The sequence below is a fragment of the Thalassophryne amazonica genome, chromosome 12, assembly GCF_902500255.1.
Source record: "Thalassophryne amazonica chromosome 12, fThaAma1.1, whole genome shotgun sequence".
Classification (NCBI taxonomy): Eukaryota; Metazoa; Chordata; class Actinopteri; order Batrachoidiformes; family Batrachoididae; genus Thalassophryne; species Thalassophryne amazonica.
This window is the reverse complement of record NC_047114.1, coordinates 39639441-39658966: the sequence shown is the minus strand read 5'-3', so window position 1 is coordinate 39658966 and position 19526 is coordinate 39639441. Positions and strand designations below refer to the sequence as shown.

At 42.2% G+C, this 19526-nt stretch overlaps 1 protein-coding gene across 1 annotated transcript in view; it reads right to left on the bottom strand.

The window, feature by feature from the left end:
• dnm3b (dynamin 3b) overlaps positions 1-19526 on the bottom strand; it is a 91479-nt gene that overhangs the window by 27772 nt on the left and 44181 nt on the right. The window contains exons 6-12 of the mRNA XM_034182774.1: positions 15734-15832; positions 14109-14269; positions 13670-13812; positions 13373-13508; positions 10060-10127; positions 4271-4409; positions 3990-4076 (exon numbers count right to left, since the gene is read on the bottom strand). Coding sequence (XP_034038665.1) covers positions 3990-4076; positions 4271-4409; positions 10060-10127; positions 13373-13508; positions 13670-13812; positions 14109-14269; positions 15734-15832 — 833 coding nt within the window. The remainder of the gene's footprint in view (positions 1-3989; positions 4077-4270; positions 4410-10059; positions 10128-13372; positions 13509-13669; positions 13813-14108; positions 14270-15733; positions 15833-19526) is intronic.

Here is a 19526-nt window from a genome sequence, read left to right as displayed (position 1 = left end):
ATCTGTTAACGTCTGAAAACCCTCTTCAGCTGAGGAGTGCAGCACACCCTTCATGGGGTTATGGATGTATATATTTCCAGGGGAGATTTAAAGAGGTCAGTGAACAATCAGTAACAATTTCCACTGTATTTTAATATCAGCCTTTAACTACATCAAAGTAACTGTGCAACCAAATCCACATTCAAGCAGAAATGATTTACAGTGCATCCAGAAAGTATTTACAGTGCTTCACTTCTTCCATATTTCATCTGTACATAAGTATTCACACCCTTTGCTCAATACTTTGTTGATTCCTTTTTGGGAGCAATTACAGCCTCAAGTCTTCTTGAATATGATGCCACAAGCTTGGTGCACCTATCTTTGGGCAGTTTTACCCATTCTTCTTTCGATGCTCAGCCATTTTCAGATCTCTCCAAAGATGTTCAATCGGATGCAGGTCTGGGCTCTGGCTGGGTCACTCAAGGACATTCACAGAGTTGCTGCCACCACCATGCTTCACTGTAGGGATGGTGCCTGGTTTCCTCCAAACATGACGCCTGGCATTTGCACCAAATAGTTCAATCTTTGTCTCATCAGACCAGAGAGTTTTGTTTCTCATGGTCTGTGAGTCCTTCACGTGCTTTTGACAAACTCCAGGTTGGCTGCCACGTGCCTTTTACAAAGGATTGGCTTCCGTCTGGCCACTCTACTATACAGACCTGACTGGTGGATTGATGCAGAGATGGTTGTCCTTCTGGAAGGTCCTCCTCTCTCCACAGAGGAATGCTGGAGCTCTGACAGAGTGACCATCAGGTTCTTGGTCACCTCCCTGACTAAGGCCCTTCTCCCCCTATCACTCAGTTTAGATGGGCGGCCAACTCTACCAAGAGTCCTGATGGATCTGAATTTCCTCCATTTATGGTTGATGGAGGCCAATGTGCTCATCAGGACCTTCAAAGCAGCAAAAATGTTTCTGTACCCTTCCCCAGGTTTGTGCCTCGAGACAATCCTGTGTCGGAGGTCTACAGACAATTCCTTTGATTTCATGCTTTGCTTGTGCTCTGACATGCACTGTCATCTGTGGGACCTTATATGGAGACAGGTGTGTGCCTTTCCAAATCATGTCAAATCAACTGAATTTACCCCAGGTGGACTCCAATTAAGCTGTAGAAACATCTCAAGAATGATTAGTGGAAACAGGATGCACCTGAGCTCAATTTTGAGCTTCATGGCAAAGGCTGTGAATACTTATGTACACGTGATTACTTAGTTGGTTTTTTATTATACATTTGCAAAATCTAAAAAAATAAACAAAACTTTTCACATTGTCATTATGGGGTATTCAATCAATTTTATTCAATCAATCAATCAATTTTATTTATATAGCACCAAATCACAACAAACAGTTGCCCCAAGGTGCTTTATATTGTAAGGCAAGGCCATACAATAATTACGTAAAAACCCCAACGGTCAAAACGACCCCCTGTGAGCAAGCACTTGGCGACAGTGGGAAGGAAAAACTCCCTTTTAACAGGAAGAAACCTCCAGCAGAACCAGGCTCAGGGAGGGGCAGTCTTCTGCTGGGACTGGTTGGGGCTGAGGCAGAGAACCAGGAAAAAGACATGCTGTGGAGGGGAGCAGAGATCAATCACTAATGATTAAATGCAGAGTGGTGCATACAGAGCAAAAAGAGAAAGAAACACTCAGTGCATCATGGGAACCCCCCAGCAGTCTAAGTCTATAGCAGCATAACTAAGGGATGGTTCAGGGTCACCTGATTCAGCCCTAACTATAAGCTTTAGCAAAAAGGAAAGTTTTAAGCCTAATCTTAAAAGTAGAGAGGGTGTCTGTCTCCCTGATCTGAATTGGGAGCTGGTTCCACAGGAGAGGAGCCTGAAAACTGAAGGCTCTGCCTCCCATTCTACTCTTACAAACCCTAGGAACTACAAGTAAGCCTGCAGTCTGAGAGCGAAGCGCTCTATTGGGGTGATATGGTACTATGAGGTCCCTAAGATAAGATGGGACCTGATTATTCAAAACCTTATAAGTAAGAAGAAGAATTTTAAATTCTATTCTAGAATTAACAGGAAGCCAATGAAGAGAGGCCAATATGGGTGAGATATGCTCCCTCCTTCTAGTCCCCGTTAGTACTCTAGCTGCAGCATTTTGAATTAACTGAAGGCTTTTCAGGGAACTTTTAGGACAACCTGATAATAATGAATTACAATAGTCCAGCCTAGAGGAAATAAATGCATGAATTAGTTTTTCAGCATCACTCTGAGACAAGACCTTTCTAATTTTAGAGATATTGCGTAAATGCAAAAAAGCAGTCCTACATATTTGTTTAATATGCGCATTGAATGACATATCCTGATCAAAAATGACTCCAAGATTTCTCACAGTATTACTAGAGGTCAGGGTAATGCCATCCAGAGTAAGGATCTGGTTAGACACCATGTTTCTAAGATTTGTGGGGCCAAGTAATGGTTTAATTACTGCCACCTTAAAAGCCTGTGGTACATAGCCAACTAACAAAGATAGATTGATCATATTTAAGATCGAAGCATTAAATAATGGTAGGGCTTCCTTGAGCAGCCTGGTAGGAATGGGGTCTAATAGACATGTTGATGGTTTGGATGAAGTAACTAATGAAAATAACTCAGAACAATCGGAGAGAAAGAGTCTAACCAAATACCAGCATCACTGAAAGCAGCCAAAGATAATGATACATCTTTGGGATGGTTATGAGTAATTTTTTCTCTAATAGTTAAAATTTTATTAGCAAAGAAAGTCATGAAGTCATTACTAGTTAAAGTTAAAGGAATACTCGGCTCAGTAGAGCTCTGACTCTTTGTCAGCCTGGCTACAGTGCTGAAAAGAAACCTGGGGTTGTTCTTATTTTCTTCCATTAGTGATGAGTAGTAAGATGTCCTAGCTTTATGGAGGGCTTTTTTATAGAGCAACAGACTCTTTTTCCAGGCTAAGTGAAGATCTTCTAAATTAGTGAGACGCCATTTCCTCTCCAACTTACGGGTTATCTGCTTTAAGCTACGAGTTTGTGAGTTATACCACGGAGTCAAGTACTTCTGATTTAAAGCTCTCTTTTTCAGAGGAGCTACAGCATCCAAAGTTGTCTTCAATGAGGATGTAAAACTATTGACGAGATACTCTATCTCACTTACAGAGTTTAGGTAGTATTGTCTGTAGAATGTTAAGGGAAACAATGTATTTCATCCTTTTGGAATAAGGCTGTAACATAACAAAATTCTGAAAAAGTGAAGCACTGTGAATGCTTTCCGGATGCACTGTATATCAAGATGTAGCAACAAAATGAAACCCAAAGCTGTTAAATTAAAAATGCATTTTACCCCCTATCTGCACAGATTATTCACTTTTGTGGATCACCATGTGTCATATTGATCATTTTCACAAACTTTATCATAGGTGACATTATTCATCGATGCCACTATTGACATAGTTTACACACTTCAGCATGCCCTGATTGGGTATCCAACTCTTTTATGAGCCACTAAAGTAAACAATTGGGTGCCAGAAATCAGCAATGGGAGACCTGCTTAAATCATTCATTAGAATGGATTGTCATTGACATGAACATGCATAAATTTTCCTGTGTGTGGATGTTCTCCTTTCTACCAGACACTTCCAATGACCTTTTCATCTATTCAGTGGTGGGGAGAAGCTGTTTATTTTTAGTATTTGGAGCTTGTCCTTTAGTGTTACATTGTGTAGCATTTCAGCCTGTGAAGGTGTCTGTGTTCCAAATTAATCCTGAACTGATTAAAACGGTTTCTCTCCCGTGTGACAACATGAATGCAAAAACATTTCAAAATAGAGCCCAGTGTGAAAAATTCCAGTTTTCCTGAAGGACACACTGCATTAATTCAAAATGAATTATCATGAGAAAAAACTGACCATGAAGTTGATTTTGTGTGTATATTCACGCTCGTACAGTACACTCACTCCACCTGTAAAATAACATGTTTTGTTACCTGGTCTTTGGCTCGACTCTCTCTGTCTCGGATATGTGATGTGACAATTCTCTCGGTTTCCTCCTGGAGCCTGGGGAAGCACTCCAGCTGGAAGCACAACACAAATCTTATCAATCCTTCACAAGTGGAATCGTGATCACTAATTGAAACGTTCACACTCCCGTTTGCAACTCCTTATCCGTAACCATCCATTCCAACTCATTCCTGCATCTCCTCAAGTTTCAATCTCCCAGAATCTGTTCCAGCACATTCAAGAGAAATTCCACAACAAGCAGATTTACTTTGTTGGAGCACTGGCGGACGGTGTTGATTAGTTCCTGGATGACCATATCCACACATTTAACACATGGCTCCTTCAGTTTTATGATCTGCTTCTTCACAATGGCCTCAAACGCCATGTCTGGAGTGAAGAGTCCAGTCCTGAATCCCACCAAGAAGAAAAGAAACAGAGCGACAGCAGCAGTATTGACAGTCTCTTTCGTGATTTGGTTTTGTGTTACACCATTGTATTACTGAAATGATATTGACGTGATTAAGATTATAATTCCTATAACTGGAGCTTAAATATTATGTTCTATAAAACACACAGAGCAGGCTCACTTCAAAATAAGAGAAACAGTAAACAAAGCAGAATGACGAGGGAGGCTTCCAAGACACCGATGACAACTGTCAAGGAACTTACAAACGTTGTGAATGTGGTTGAAGAAACTGGGAAAAGGACAGCTTTATCTTTGGCTTCAAAAGTTACATCTTCATAGTGGAGTGGCACAAAGAAAAACGTAAAAATAAACAAACAAAAAACAGGAGATATCTAGGCTCAAGTCCCTCTGTGCTTTCTAGCAAATTGGATACTTCTTTTTAACCAAGTCTATTTTTAACAGAGCGCTCAATCACCATGTCCTTAAAGGCTGTGCACTGAGGAGGACGTGATTAAACCAAACTGACATTATAGAAAGGCCTGGCCTGTGTCCTAGTGATCAATGGTAAACCTTTCACTACTTTTTTATGTCCTGATTTATATAATGGCTTTGTTCTTAGTCAACAGCATCTTAGGCCATGATGATGGAGTACTTTCATAAGGTGGCTGACGCCACATTTCTATCTAATGCCTCAAACTCCTTCACCAATTTCTGTTGAAATACTGAACAGCTCACTTCGTGAAGGTCAGGTTTGGGAGGATGCACCAGTCAGTGCATCACCAGGACTGAGGTGAGGGGACGGTGAACGGCTGTAAAGCCCAGGTTACACATAGACGGTTTTGTCGGCGGGCAGTACGTAGACCGAAGTTCGCGGTAGTTCCGGCTGTTTTCGCGGTGGAAAGGGGTGGAGCATTTCTCCGGCGTTTTGAGCGCCATACTAGCCGCAAATACGCGGATAAAACGCCGCTAAATCTGCCGAATAAAGCAGCGTTTTGACGCCGTAGCATCCGGCACACGTCAGGCAATGGGGGTTAATACCCAGTTCTATCCTTTACAATTGCAGGTTAAGACGCGCGTGAGAACGGCGGTGTTCGGCTGCCGCTGATAATGCCCTGTGTACCGCTGGATTTATCCAGGCAAATCCTGCGTTACTCCAGGAACTTTTGCATATAGGCACCGCCCCCAGAGTATAATAGGCTGAAGCAGCTGTCACTGCAGGGGGAGGGAGCTCATCCTTAGCCTTTTCTTTTCCTCTCCTTTCCCCCTCCTCAACGTGTTGCTCGTCTCCACCACAGGGCTACCCTCTGCTTCTGAACCAGACCTCTTGGTAAGTCCTTGCCGCTGCCAATTTTCTTTTAGGAGGCATATTGGAGCTTCTCTGCAAAAATATCTGGAGCTGGCCGCGAGTGAGAGGCCTGCATGCAGCGCACTAGTGTTTTTATGCTGACCGCCGCCTATCGGCCGTTTAGAATGGCGTACTGTCCGCTAGCGCCGCCGTTTTGTCTTCCTCTGTCACCAGTTAAAACGCCTTTGAGGATGCCGACGTGGGCTCTATCGCCGTTTTACACGCCATTAGTTAGGGATACAACGCCGGCCGCCAATTACGACGGTGTAAACTGCGGCACTACAGGAAGGGGCAGGATGAAACGGCGATTAAAAAGTATCAAACGCCGTTGTTTGCATTGTCTCCGTCATCACGCGAATTCTCCGGGAGCGCTCCCGGAATTATTCGACATGTTGAATCATTTTTTCGATGATTCCCGGTAAAGCCGGAACTAAGCCATGCCCCCTAGTGCCGGTGTTAACAACGGTGTGTGATCCTTAAGATGGCCAAAAACTCTTCCGGGACTCTTCCGGGAGCTCTTACCGTCTATGTGTAAACGGGGCTTTACTCTCCTGCCGAACTGCATGAATTTCCTCACAGGTGCTTTTCGCAGGCTGTCGCAGCGCAGTGAGATACCAGCCTAAGACAGGAACCACCAGGACATGAATTACCTGACTTTTTGTTCTTCTGCATTCCCAAATACCTCCAACCAGGGACCCCATGACTCCATAAGCTCTTCCCGGGTGTCTCTTTATCTCAAAGGGGGAATATCCAGAGACATGAATGCCACCATAAAGATACACTTTTTATAGACTAGACCAGTCCAGGAAATGGGATATTAAGCACTTTTCACACAGGCTTGATTTTATATGAAGAGGCAGACATGTTTTACCGCAGGCCATCTGTAATGTTTATGGCCAATTCACAGGGGATAAATAGTAAATGGGCTGCAATTACATGGTTGGTCTGAATTAAAAGCTCAAAGCACTTTACAATGACACATCACACACACACTCACAGATTAATTTAGGGACTAAAACCTTTCTTAAGGGCCCTTGGTGATTTTCCAGTCTAACAAGGATTTCAACCAAGGATCCTCTGGTCTGATCCCTACCATAAGATAAGAAAGATAAATGACAGTGATAGTGGCTATTCATTAAAAAGTCCTGATGCACAACTGTTACCCTTCAAAAAAGAAAGGAAGAAAATAAAATTACAATCTCTACGGTCACTTTCTACTGTCTACTTACCTGTCGGCTTCACTTTTCCCCTGCTGTTTATTCTTTGCCAGAGGTGCACACTTTGTGCAGTGACCCACGATCAGTGTACTAATGCTGGTGGTCCAAATATCTCTCACACAAGCACATAACAAAAGTTTCCTAGAGACTTGTTTTTCATCTGGATACAGAACTGCACAGCCTGTTTACAGTGCACTCTGTGCCATAAACAGAATGATGCACAGTGAGGGAATGCACAGAGATGTTTTTGTAGCCATGATGTGTGAACATATTAATACAGAAATTCTACACCTAAAAACCTCAAGCGTGAAAGTAAAATCTCTGCTGCTGGTGCAGAGTAAAAATTATGGATATGATGCATTCAACCCAGATAAAAATCAATGATGGACTCACGTAATAATTGCATTTATCCACCTCCCCATATAAAATGAATCCTGTCCGAATAGAGCTTTAGTCTAGATCCAAAACAACTGCACACCTAGATACTTCAATTCCTCACTCAGTTTACCAAGTGCTGCAATCAGGGTTTCTACTGATTCTGCAAAAATCACAGCAGGTCAGGAAACCTTTCCTTATCAACAAAGGCACAGCTGCAGGTTTCCATAATCCTCATCAACACCTAGACTGTGCAACCACTGGACAGTGTAGGAGCCAGATCACATCCCTTAGGGCCCATTCACACATAGTACAAATGTGGTCGAATTGCGCATGAAGCAGGAATCATATGCAATACGTGTAAAATCAAAGCTGGCTCCAATGCCTCGTACACCTGTTACTACAACTATTTGCACACACCAGCAGCTGAAAGACAGAGTGTGCCCTGTGAGAGCCCATTTGATCCCTCTTGTAGCAGGTGTCGGCCAAATTCCAGGTCACACACACGAACACCTAACACTGCTCACTTGGCACTAAGAAAATGTGTGACCATTCGCGCTATTAGCACGAAAACAGTCAGCAGACAATCACTTTCGAGCTGGATGTGAAATTTGTCTAAGTGTCCCCATGAGTGTGGCGTTGCAAAAAGCAGCACACATGTGGTGCATGTGTCTCACATGTGTGCGCATGTGTTGTGCCCCCCCCTCAGGTCTGATTGCACACAGCATGGGGAGGGGCCTGTAAGCTGATTACAGCACACTGACAGCTGATTGACAGCTCAGGGCACACATTAAAAACACAGAAACCACCACCCCTTTAAGGACGCTCGGAGCGCCGCACTCCGAGCTGCGACGACGCGGCACAAGCCACCGGATTATTTCTAAACGGATGGCTCTGTGGATACAAGACCGTTGTGTGCTCTTTCTCTGGTTATCACAAGAGAGTCCTTAAAGGGGTCCTTAAAGCTGTAGTAACACACCTTATTCTCTGTGAAGCCCGTAAAATTTTCACCGAAAGCCAGATAAATTTTTCAAATGGTTTCCAGGTGCCAGTCTCTAACAGCTTCTGAAAAAATTCTGATGGAAAAAAGTCCTTTTCATTCCGCCATTTCCAGACAATGAAAATCCGACGAGGGGGCGGGACCACTCCTTCCCAAGGTGTGCTCACAGGCGAATGACGTCACCGACAGGCGTGGAAAAACTCACGCATGCACACGAGGGTTCAAGCATGTCTGACGTAAAAACATATGAATGAAATCCATATCGTTTTTGAAAAAATAAAAAGGACCGTTACTTTATTGACAGACCTTGTACATACGCAACTACATAACAAATAACGAAAATGAATGACCACCTAACACAGAGTGACACGTTGGTCTGGATGCTGAGCATACGGGGGGAGTGAGTCTGCTCACAGCTGGGGCTGTAAAGATCTGTGCTCCTAGACATCCCAGCCAGAGGACACGTACCATGTTTTGGAGGACAAGAACTTACAACATTCCTCCGTGAGGTGCGTGTCTCTGCCTGCTGTCCTCACGTGGAAATGCACACAACATCTTTCGCTTTTGTGCAGGGCTGCAGCAGCCTCACAGCGCACCTCATCTATGTCCTTGTTGATTTCAGGCATTTTTCCGCATCATTTATAGGACAGCGACGGTAGCGCAGAGGTAAAGTTTCTGGCTTTCAATCAGAGCTTTTGTTTTGTTTTGCGGGTTTGAATCCCATGGGTGGCATGTAGTTTTCTCTTTTTTATCACAGCAACTGCATGACGTAGTTACACAATACACATGCTCCAGCTGCTCACACTGTGTTCCCGCTGCAACGGTGTACACGACACTGTTGCGTAAACGAAAGCGTCGCAACGGTTTGATCTTCAAATACTGGTTTGTCAAAGGATAGACTGTGACCTTCTGGAATGTATGTATATTCATGAAAGTAAGCACAGGGTTTAAACCCTTGGTCACATTAGCTACAAGAGACAGAGGCAAAGCGACTATATCTGTCATTCTTTCCCAATCAGAGTGGAGCTTTTACCGCAACAAGAGACAAGTGTTCACTACGCTGCCAGCTTGGCATGGCCAACATAGACGAGAAGTCTGTTTTATTCCAAAATCCTGAAAGATGCAACACCACAACTGCCAATCCAAGTGAAGGCAGCATATCATCAGTGTGACATATGATGGTTGACTGCTCAAACAAAATTTCAAAGATGGCAGCACTCCCAGACAGCTATATTTCTCTAGAAATCTGTTTGGCCTTTTTTTCATAGATCTTGTAAAGGTTAGCAAGAAACAAACACTTTTAAATTTTAAAACCCTGTTTTTGCAACCAGAAAATGCATCTAAGGTGACTTACCACAAATTTAACCACACATTCACAAGCTAACTATCGATACAGAAGCGTCACCGTGATACACATTTTACTGAAACACATCAATCCAATTTTGATTCTGTCAAGCAATTATGGAGGAAAAGCTCATAGTGACATTGTTGTGTCTCCCCATCCTTAAACATTGTGCACAATAAAGCCAGGTAACCACAAGCTGGCCCACACCCCTGGAACACCCATCAAGCCACAAACAGCAATTGCTTGTGGCCTTCATTTGTAGCTAATCTGATCATAGGGTAATTCAAAGAGTAATAGTGCAGAGACAGTAGAAAGAATGACTCATTAACCAAACTGACCACATGCTAAAGCTCAGTAGATAGTTCCTACCTGATACCATGGATGTTCTTAATGGCGTAACTTATCTCACGACGCATCTCTTTATCATCACACTCCATCTGAGGGAATCAGACAAAGAGTGTCAAAGATGAATATGGATGAAAAGGTTTGGGAGAAAAATAGACCATGAGGAACAATATGAAAAAAAAATAGAAAGCAGGACAGAAATACAAGAGAACAGAGCGAACACTAAAAAAGCTGAGGGTTTAAGCAGATATTAGTCACTGTGACATGAGTTAGGAATCATTTGATTGAAAATCACAAATGGCAGAACATTAGAGGTTTCACAACAAAGAACAGGGAAATGAAAGCAGAAAACAGTGTGAAGCACACCATAGAAATCTTAATTTAACAAATATTCTACTCAGCTTCAGAAACTGTACAAAAAAGCCCAAAAAGTTTTAAAATTTTAATTGTTCCCACACATTGTTTTGGAAATGTGCAGATGATGTGGATTTCTGCTCTAATATCAAGAAACATGGTTCTTCCAATCTCATGGACAAACAAACAAAAAACAAAACACAACAAGGTTATGTTTGCCTTGGTGCCTGACTTGGATTTTTGGCTTGATGGTTTAATTAGACGATGCAAGAAGGTTGGCACTGAAAACCACTGAAGGTTAGGGAAGAACTACAGTACAAAACAAAATAAAGGGGGGGGGGGGGGGGGTGCAGAAGCATGCTGGCTGAAAAATAGATTACACTTTGGTGTTCTTTCTTGATCAAGAAAAAAACAAAAAAACAATATTGAGGGATATTTTTTGAAACAGTGCATGAAATTCAGTTTAGCAGTTTAAAAGTCCAGATGTTAAAATATGGTTTAGAGCTAAATTAACTGGAAACAGGCTGAGAAATGTGAAAGATAACTTAACTTTTTCCAACCTGTCATAACATTTTTAGCAATCATGCCCCTCAGTGATTTATTGACATCTGACAGCATCATATGAGAGAAATATGGTGTGGAAATTATTCATAATTTATTCATTCATTAATTTTCTACATCTGCTTACTCCAATCAAGGGGGCTGGAGCCTATCCCAGTAGGCATACAGAATAAGGAAGGGGACACCCTGGACAGGAGCTATGACCTTGTTACTATGAGGCAAGAGTGCTGACTACTAAGCCACCATGCTGCCCCTATTAATTATTTAACTTAATTTACACCAATCATTAACATGCTGGATGGAGATTAGTGAGGGTCGCCACTAAGATGCCCAAAGAACTCTAAAGGAGACAGACATCTGCAGTTGCAGTTAGGGAAACTGTGTATAATGCAAATTTTGTCTGTTGTATCATTAGTTACACAGCTTCATTATGAAGTGGCATAGATGAGGATTTTCTTGAAAAGAACAAGCAAAATTTCAACCAGTTTGACAGAAGGCACATGGGAAACCTGAGCTTAGATAATCGCACGGCATGAAAACAGTATATGAAGCATTCTGATGCTATCAGATCTGATGTGGTCACATCAAACAAGAGAAGAAAAAATTAACATCCTCACCCAGTTGTAAAGATTTTCCAAATAATAAGTCCACAACATCAAAGAAGCCCCCACACATGCATCTTTACTTTACTTTATTTGTCTCCCTTGGGAGAAATTTGGTTTGGACAGAGGCTTGCTACACATAAGACATTACAATACCACAAGACAATAAACAGTACAGCACAAGAAATAAAAGTCCCAACCCCAACAATATCAGTATCAATATGCAGTACATTTACTCCATACATTTGCCCAACTTCACTCAGCACTCCCTGTCCCAGACACACACTCTTCCTTCCTGTCTTTCCTAGACATTTAACAGCTTCACCGAAACAGGGACAAAAGAATGTTTATAACGGTTGTGCCGACAAAGAGGCACGCTGTATCTCCTTCCTGAGCTCACCAGCTGGTATTCTGTGTGCATCGCGTACGCGCACAATTGCCAGCCAAGGGATTAAAGGTCCACTAGTCCTCACACAGATGGACAGCCAGAAAACATTTTCAAGTTCCATTAGTCTTCAGGTACAGATGGCTGGCCAGAGAATGTCCAGGTCCACTTGCCCTAAGGTTCTGATCACGCGCATAATGCCCGATTGCAAGTCTGCCATCAGCTCAATTTCTGTCAGGATTGTGGCACATTAGATAGTCCATTATCTCCTGAAAATCGTATCTTCTGAGTTTTCTTATATGACACATACATCTGTGTGTCCAGGCAGTCTGTAAAAACAGCGTGGCAGAGACAGCCATGCTCTTCATGTTCACAGCAGCAGTAAATCAGCATCCTGTGGCACAAACAGAAAATCTAAAATCTGACAGACTCTGAAAAAGTTAAGAGTTTCTGGGTGAAGTCTGTTGTCTCCTGTCTGTAAATCCAAGCCATCACTTTCGAACGAAAGCTCACAACCTTCATTTTCGGACAGCACAGGTTCTTTTTCCTGCTCATTCTAAAATGTACGTCACATGCCGAAAAATGCAGAGAATTGCCGAGTGAGACGTTTTCCAGAAATGCACCTGCTAACGCTCAGAGTGAGAGGAATAAAATACATCAGCGATCACTAATTATTAGCACATGTGCGGACAGACTTACAATCATGAGAACCTTTATGTTGTCTTGCTAACTGGGGCATTAAAAAACATGCAACATGTCTTTTAATTTACTGTCTTAATGTATTGTTATTATTACTTTATTATTACTTCTATTTTGTCATTTGCTTTTTAAATGAACCACAATGGAAATAAGTGTTTTCACTTTCTGGTGTCATACATGTATTTTTAAAGCATTTACAATTATAGTATGTACTTACATTGAACTTACTAAATAAAATCATGCACACACGTACACATGTATACATGTACACAGGTGTGACTTTGCTTTTAATATATAGATGATTTATCGCCCCCTGCTGGAATGGCATGTGAGTCCAGAATGTAATTATCAACGTCCATTGTTCAGTGTTCTTAGCTAGTATCCGTAATTTCTCCAAAAATATTAGTCCTATCAACTTTCCATTTTTGTGCCATTCATCCTTGACACAAAATACATAAGCATACGAAACGGCAAATGTCAGCTCTCCCCAGTTTCTCCGTAATCAAAGTCATACACACACACACACGCATACATGCACAGAGGCCACTCGGCTATTAATATATAGATGTAAGAATCACTGCATTTTTTTTAAATTGGCCATCTTTTTTCTGATTTGGCATAGTGGACACACATAGATAAACAGATAGATAGATAGATACATGGAGATAGAAATGTAATTATTTATTTGTGTGTGGGGAGGGGGGGTGCAGTTTGGCTTAATTTTTTTGGGAATCACCTTGACCAGTTCAAAAGGGAAGCGCTCGTGGAAGATGCGATTGATTTTTGCTCCTCCAGAAAGTTCCACTGTGTCCACTTGATCTCCTGAACCTTCAATCCTCTTCTCAAAGTCCACAGAGAACTGCTGTACCATTCTGAAACACAAAGACTATGTAATATATAAAGTATTTTCTGATTACTTGCATATAGAGTATCAGGAGAGAAACGCAGGGTTGTCATTTCTGCGGGATAAATATTTTCCATATGAAATCGTATTGATGCATTTGCTGGGAAAGTGGAACTGAGTGCTACTGACTGCAGCAGCTGCTTGGTTTTGCGGGATGGGTCATCGGGTCGGTATCCCCGGTATTCTTCTGCCTCCTTGTCCAGAGCCAACAGCTGCGACTGCAGCTTGCTACGGAATCCTGGCAGAGTGTCTCTGATGTGGTTGGTTAGTTGCTATGGAAACAACATTGGCATTTTGGTTGAGGAACGGTATTCTGCAGTGTAATAATTACAATGCACTTTTGTTGTTATCAAAGATGAAACAACATTAAAACAAGTAAAGTAAAGAACTATAGAGAAGACGCCATGTCTGACTGATATGAATTCATAAATGGCTGTTGTATGAAAGCAAAGTGCATTTTCTGCAGACTATCAGCACAGCATCACCCACACTGATGTGAAATAAAAACAATCAGCCAGCAGCTCATTAATTATGTAAAGTGCATTTGTGGGAAAGCACTTGTGATCACCTGGTTGAGCACTTTCTGCAGGCGTGGAGTTCCCATTTTATCAGCGAGGTGCCTGTAGGCTGGATGGGACAAGAAGAACTTCCTCTCAGCTTCTAAGGCTGCCTTGATGTCTTTCTTTCCATCAATGTCCTTTTGACTGCGATTCACTACCCCAATATAACCTGTGAATATGAAAAAAAAGAAAGAAAAAAAAAAACAAAATCTGAAGAATTATGGTGAATTGAATGGTGAATGGTGAATTGGACTGAACTGAACAGGTCAGAATTACTCCGTGTGTGAATGAAACAGTCTGTCCACATGAGGGGCCACAGCTTTCAGCCAATCAGTGGCCAGCATTAATGGATGGCTTTAGACCTATGAGTAAATTACAAGAAACGTGTGCCAACAATCGCATAACTCACCTACAACTTATGTCCAGCATGTGCAGGACGTGTGAGTCCCACACACACTGACACTCGTTGAAAATTTTCAACATGCCCAAAATTTTTGAGGAGCTCAGCGTATTAGGACGTACATCAGCGAGCTTCAGGGTATTTTAACATGCTTCAACATGCTCTTAATTTATAAAAAAAACTTACCCTTAACTTAATGGACTTAGCCATAATACGACTGGCATACGCTGGCTAAATCATCAAGGTGTGACAGGGCCTTTAACTACATGCAGTACCCGTAGGCAGTTTGTATTCCTACAGAAAATTGGTAGCTGAAGTAGATTTCTCATGGATGGTCGTATGAAGCTGTGTTTGAAGGTGGGATGTAAAATGAGGTATACCTATGTTATATTATATTATTATTTGAATATAGTATTTCATATTGTTTTTAAAAAATCAGTTTTATTATCAATTATATGAAAATAAAAGGATTCCTATTAAATGACAAGTTGACAACTTGTTATTCAACCGAAGACCAAAAAGGCCAAAGACAACTTCTGGTCATGCCACTTTGATTAAAGTCAAGTTGTTATAATCAAGACAACCCAAAAAAATGTCAACTTGTCATTATAAAAACCGAATGACACTTAATGACAGAAGTCATAAATGTTTATGACACTGACATAAAGTTTATGACACCTTCATGACTGTCATGTAACAGTTACGACAGTGCTGTGTCTCTATTAGGACAATACCTTCAAGTAAAGTGGTACCCAATTTTGCTTACTGTATCAATTATACAAGCTACAGCAGAAACAAACATGTATAATTTCAAGAATTACTAATTTTTTGACCATTAAACTTTAACAAACAAATATTATCTTAAAGTTAACAGAACTAAATTTGGTGGATCATGATGTGGTGGAAAAAATGTATCTCAGAGAGGTCAGGACTAAGGATTGGAATTTGCTTTGGGGCTTAATTTAAGATGAAGGGGACTCTAGCACCATGCCAGAGGTATGTACTCTCTGAGTGCCCTAACAGGTGTACTTTTAAAATCCCAGTTGGAAAGGGACACATATGAATTAAGAGATGTTAGAAGAACAGAATCAAAAGGTGGAGGAGAAAGGACGGCAGACATGTTGTGTCAGAATGTTGTGGAATATGAAGAACAGCGGGAGTGAGTCTGAGAGACAGAAGGATGCAGAGGAAGCAGAAGATTGACAGTGGAGCTGACTGAAACAGCTGACACACCTCGTCGCAGTGGCAGCAGCTTGTTTTCCAGCACATCTCGGGCGTCAGTACCCTCATCCATCAAATCCAGTTTGGTGATCACCCCAATAGTCCGCAGTCCTAGTAAAGGTTAAAAACAGCAAAACAAAAAGGTGACTGTGACAGTACAGAAAGGTACATACATGATGTAAAAATAATGTATTTCCTCATAATTCTCAAGAAGGTTGTTAAATTTCCATTGTACAGTAACACCCATAAACAGGACTATTATTGAACGACATACTGTATTAACACAGTGAACCTAAATTTGCAAAAAAAAAAAAAAAAAACATAAAAATCAGAATAGAAAAAGTTTGGTTGTTTTACTGTGAGAACCACAAACATGTTGAACAAACCATTTTTATAACTTAGAATGCAAATATAAATTGCATAAACATATGTACAAATATAGGAAACACCAAAGTTATATACAACTATTTACATTAAAATGCAGGGAACGCTTCAGGCATTTTTGTCCAACTATTTATGTTGTGTGGGCCGCTGAAGAGGAGGTACTGCTGGCCCACCACCACCAGAGGGCGCCCTGCCCGAAGTGCGGGCTTCGGGCACGAGAGGGCACTGCCGCATTGCAGAACCAACCGGGAGTGACAGCTGTCACTCATCACCCCTGCCAGCTGTCACTCATCAGCCATCACTACAAAAGCTGGGCAGCATCTCCACCTCACTGCCGAGATATCGCCTGTAAATCGAGGTAATATTGCTCGGCTATATACTGTGCCGTATTACACTTAACAGTTTGTTTATCCATTACAGAAGGACCTAATTACTTGTGTCAGCTGGAGGCTGAACCAGTCGCTGACAGCAGGGTGACGGATTTCACCCTTCACGACTCGTAAGACAAGTAACTGGTCGGTGTTCATTATCATGGAGGTGGAGGTGTTGTTTCCCACCTGCATGAACTGGACTATTCCGAGGAGTTACTGAGTGTTTCCACTCACCTCTTTTTCTGTTTTGTTTCCTGCCAGCAGTACCAGATCCGACAGCTGGAGACGGTGGCCACCTGGAGAGATCAGGACTTGGCATCTCCTGTGTGTTTCCAGATCCGGTGGCAGTGGAAATCGTGTGGGGCCTGGCTCTTCTCTGGACGGTGCTCTCCTATCCTCGAGCCTGCCCACATGCCACCTTCATGTAACTGACTGTAATCTAAATTCTGTTTCTGTCTGTATTCCGTTGTGCACATTTACAACAGTAAATTGTTATTCTTTGGCTCATCCATTGTCCGGTTCATTTACGCCCCCTGTTGTGGGTCCGTGTCCCTACACTTTCCCAACAATTTACATGCAATAAGATGCCACACAAATTATATTTGTGGCAGTCAGAAAAACTATTCCTGTCCAAAACAAGACTTCTCCAACTTGTGTTGGACAAGTAATGCTGGACACTGGAATGACCTGATACTTTGTCATTCCTGCTGCTGTCCATCTGGAGGCAGCGTTGGGAGCATTTGTCTCTGGTGGCTTTTTTCTTAGCAATAAGCCCATGTGGGATCCACGTTGAATTGGTGGTTTTGATTGGTTTTACATCATGCGGTTTTCCACCAATGATAACCCCTCGCTCACACTGCCTCCGGTGTTATCATTGCGGGGTACGGATGCGAGACCCGCAGAGAATCCAAGTCATTAAAAAGATACAAACCTCTCTCAATGGCCACGGAGCTCTGTGGCTGCAGTTACTGAAAGCCTGCGGCGCTGTGGATTTTTCTGCAAGAAGTCTATCCTTGCAGGCTGACAGAGTGCTCTGCATCAAAACACCGAGCGTAGTCTCTGAACCGGTTGCCAGAGTTGGCTGCAGCTCCGCACAACAGACGGGGGGCGGTGTGAGTGGCCCGCTGCAGCGTTTACCGAGCGTTTTGCCATCTTACTTGTCAGGAATTTTAACTCTCCGTACTTACAGTAGGACATTATGGGCATCGTGTCAACTTTACTTAGATGTTCCGAGGTCAAAATATAAACTCTGGGCTGACTGTGTTTTTGCATCAGCTGAACCCAGACTGTGGAACAAGTTACGTCCTGATTTACACACTGTTTCTGACCCAGCACTTTTTAAAACAAAGCTCAAGACTTATTTATTTAAAATGGCTTTTAACACCTGGTGGCATCGTGACATGTTTTGTTTGTATGAGACTTTTTAATACTATTGTATGTTTATTTTATTTTGTGAATTCTTGCTCATTGTTTTTACTGTAAAACCTTTGGCTGCTGTAAAGGGCTTTATAAACTGATTGATAGTACAACCCCTGGCAAAAAATTATGGAATCACCGGCCTCGGAGGATGTTCATTCAGTTGTTTAATTTTGTAGAAAAAAAGCAGATCACAGACATGACACAAAACTAAAGTAATTTCAAATGGCAACTTTCTGGCTTTAAGAAACACTATAAGAAATCAAGAAAAAAAATTGTGGCAGTCAGTAACGGTTACTTTTTTAGACAAAGCAGGGGGAAAAAAAATATGGACTCACTCAATTCTGAGGAAAAAATTATAGAATCATGAAAAATAAAAGAACGCTCCAACACATCACTAGTATTTTGTTGCACCACCTCTGGCTTTTATAACAGCTTGCAGTCTCTGAGGCATGGACTTAATGAGTGACAAACAGTACTCTTCATCAATCTGGCTCCAACTTTCTTGCTCTGCACATCATTGGAAAAGAGGCAGACGAGGAGGAATACGCCAGCGTTTTCGCCGAAGAGGCAACAGACCACCGCTGCCGGGTATGATCCTGTGCAATGCGCGGTCTCTCAGAAATAAGATGGAGGAGCTTCGTACCAATGCCAGAGTAGGCTTTGAGTACCGGGAGTCAGGCCTGCTTGTGATCACGGAGACATGGTTACATGCGGATATTCCAAGCTCCCTTATTGATGTGGAGGGTTTTTCTGTCATTCGAGCGGACCGGAGCACATCCTCAGGTAAGAGCTGTGGAGGAGGCATCTGTGTGTTTGTCAATGAAGACTGGTGCAAGAATTACACCGTCAGGGATATGGTGTGTAACAGAGAACTTCTGTGCCTTTCCGTGAGACCCTTTTATCTTCCGAGGGAGTTTGGTAATATTTTAATTTTTGCTGTTTATGTTCCCCCAAATGGAAACGCGGCTCGAGCTGCAGCTCAAATTGCAGACTTTGTTCACCTTCAATTGCAACGTACGCCTGGAACTCCTGTTTTTATACTTGGTGATTTTAATAGTTGTAAATTAGAACTGTCCCTCCCTGGATTTGATCAATATGTTGATTGCGCCACTCGGGATGATAAGATTTTAGATAAATGTTATGTCAATATTAAGAACACCTCCAGGGCCAGAGCAAAGCCTCCTCTGTCTAATTCAGATCATAACATAATACATCTGATCCCAACTTATAAGACTGTGTTGAAGAGCAGCAAGCCACAGATCAGGACAGTGCCTGTTTGGTCAAGTGATAACATAGAGGCTTTAAAGGGATCTTTCCTCTGCACAGATTGGGACATTTTTCATACTCTGGACATTGATGAGGCCACAGATACTATAACAGACTACATGTTGGGAAAGTGTAAGTACACGGACCCACAACAGGGGGCGCAAATGAACGGACAATGGAATAGGTCAAATAACACACTTTACTGTTGTGAATATGCACAACAAGTACAACAGATTACAATAATGGACAAAGTCAAATTCACACAGGTGTCGTGTGGGCAGGCTCGAAGATAGGAGACGCCTCTCCAAAGTAGAACCGGAACCACACGGTTTCCTCCGCCACCAGACCCCGGGAATACTGGAGCC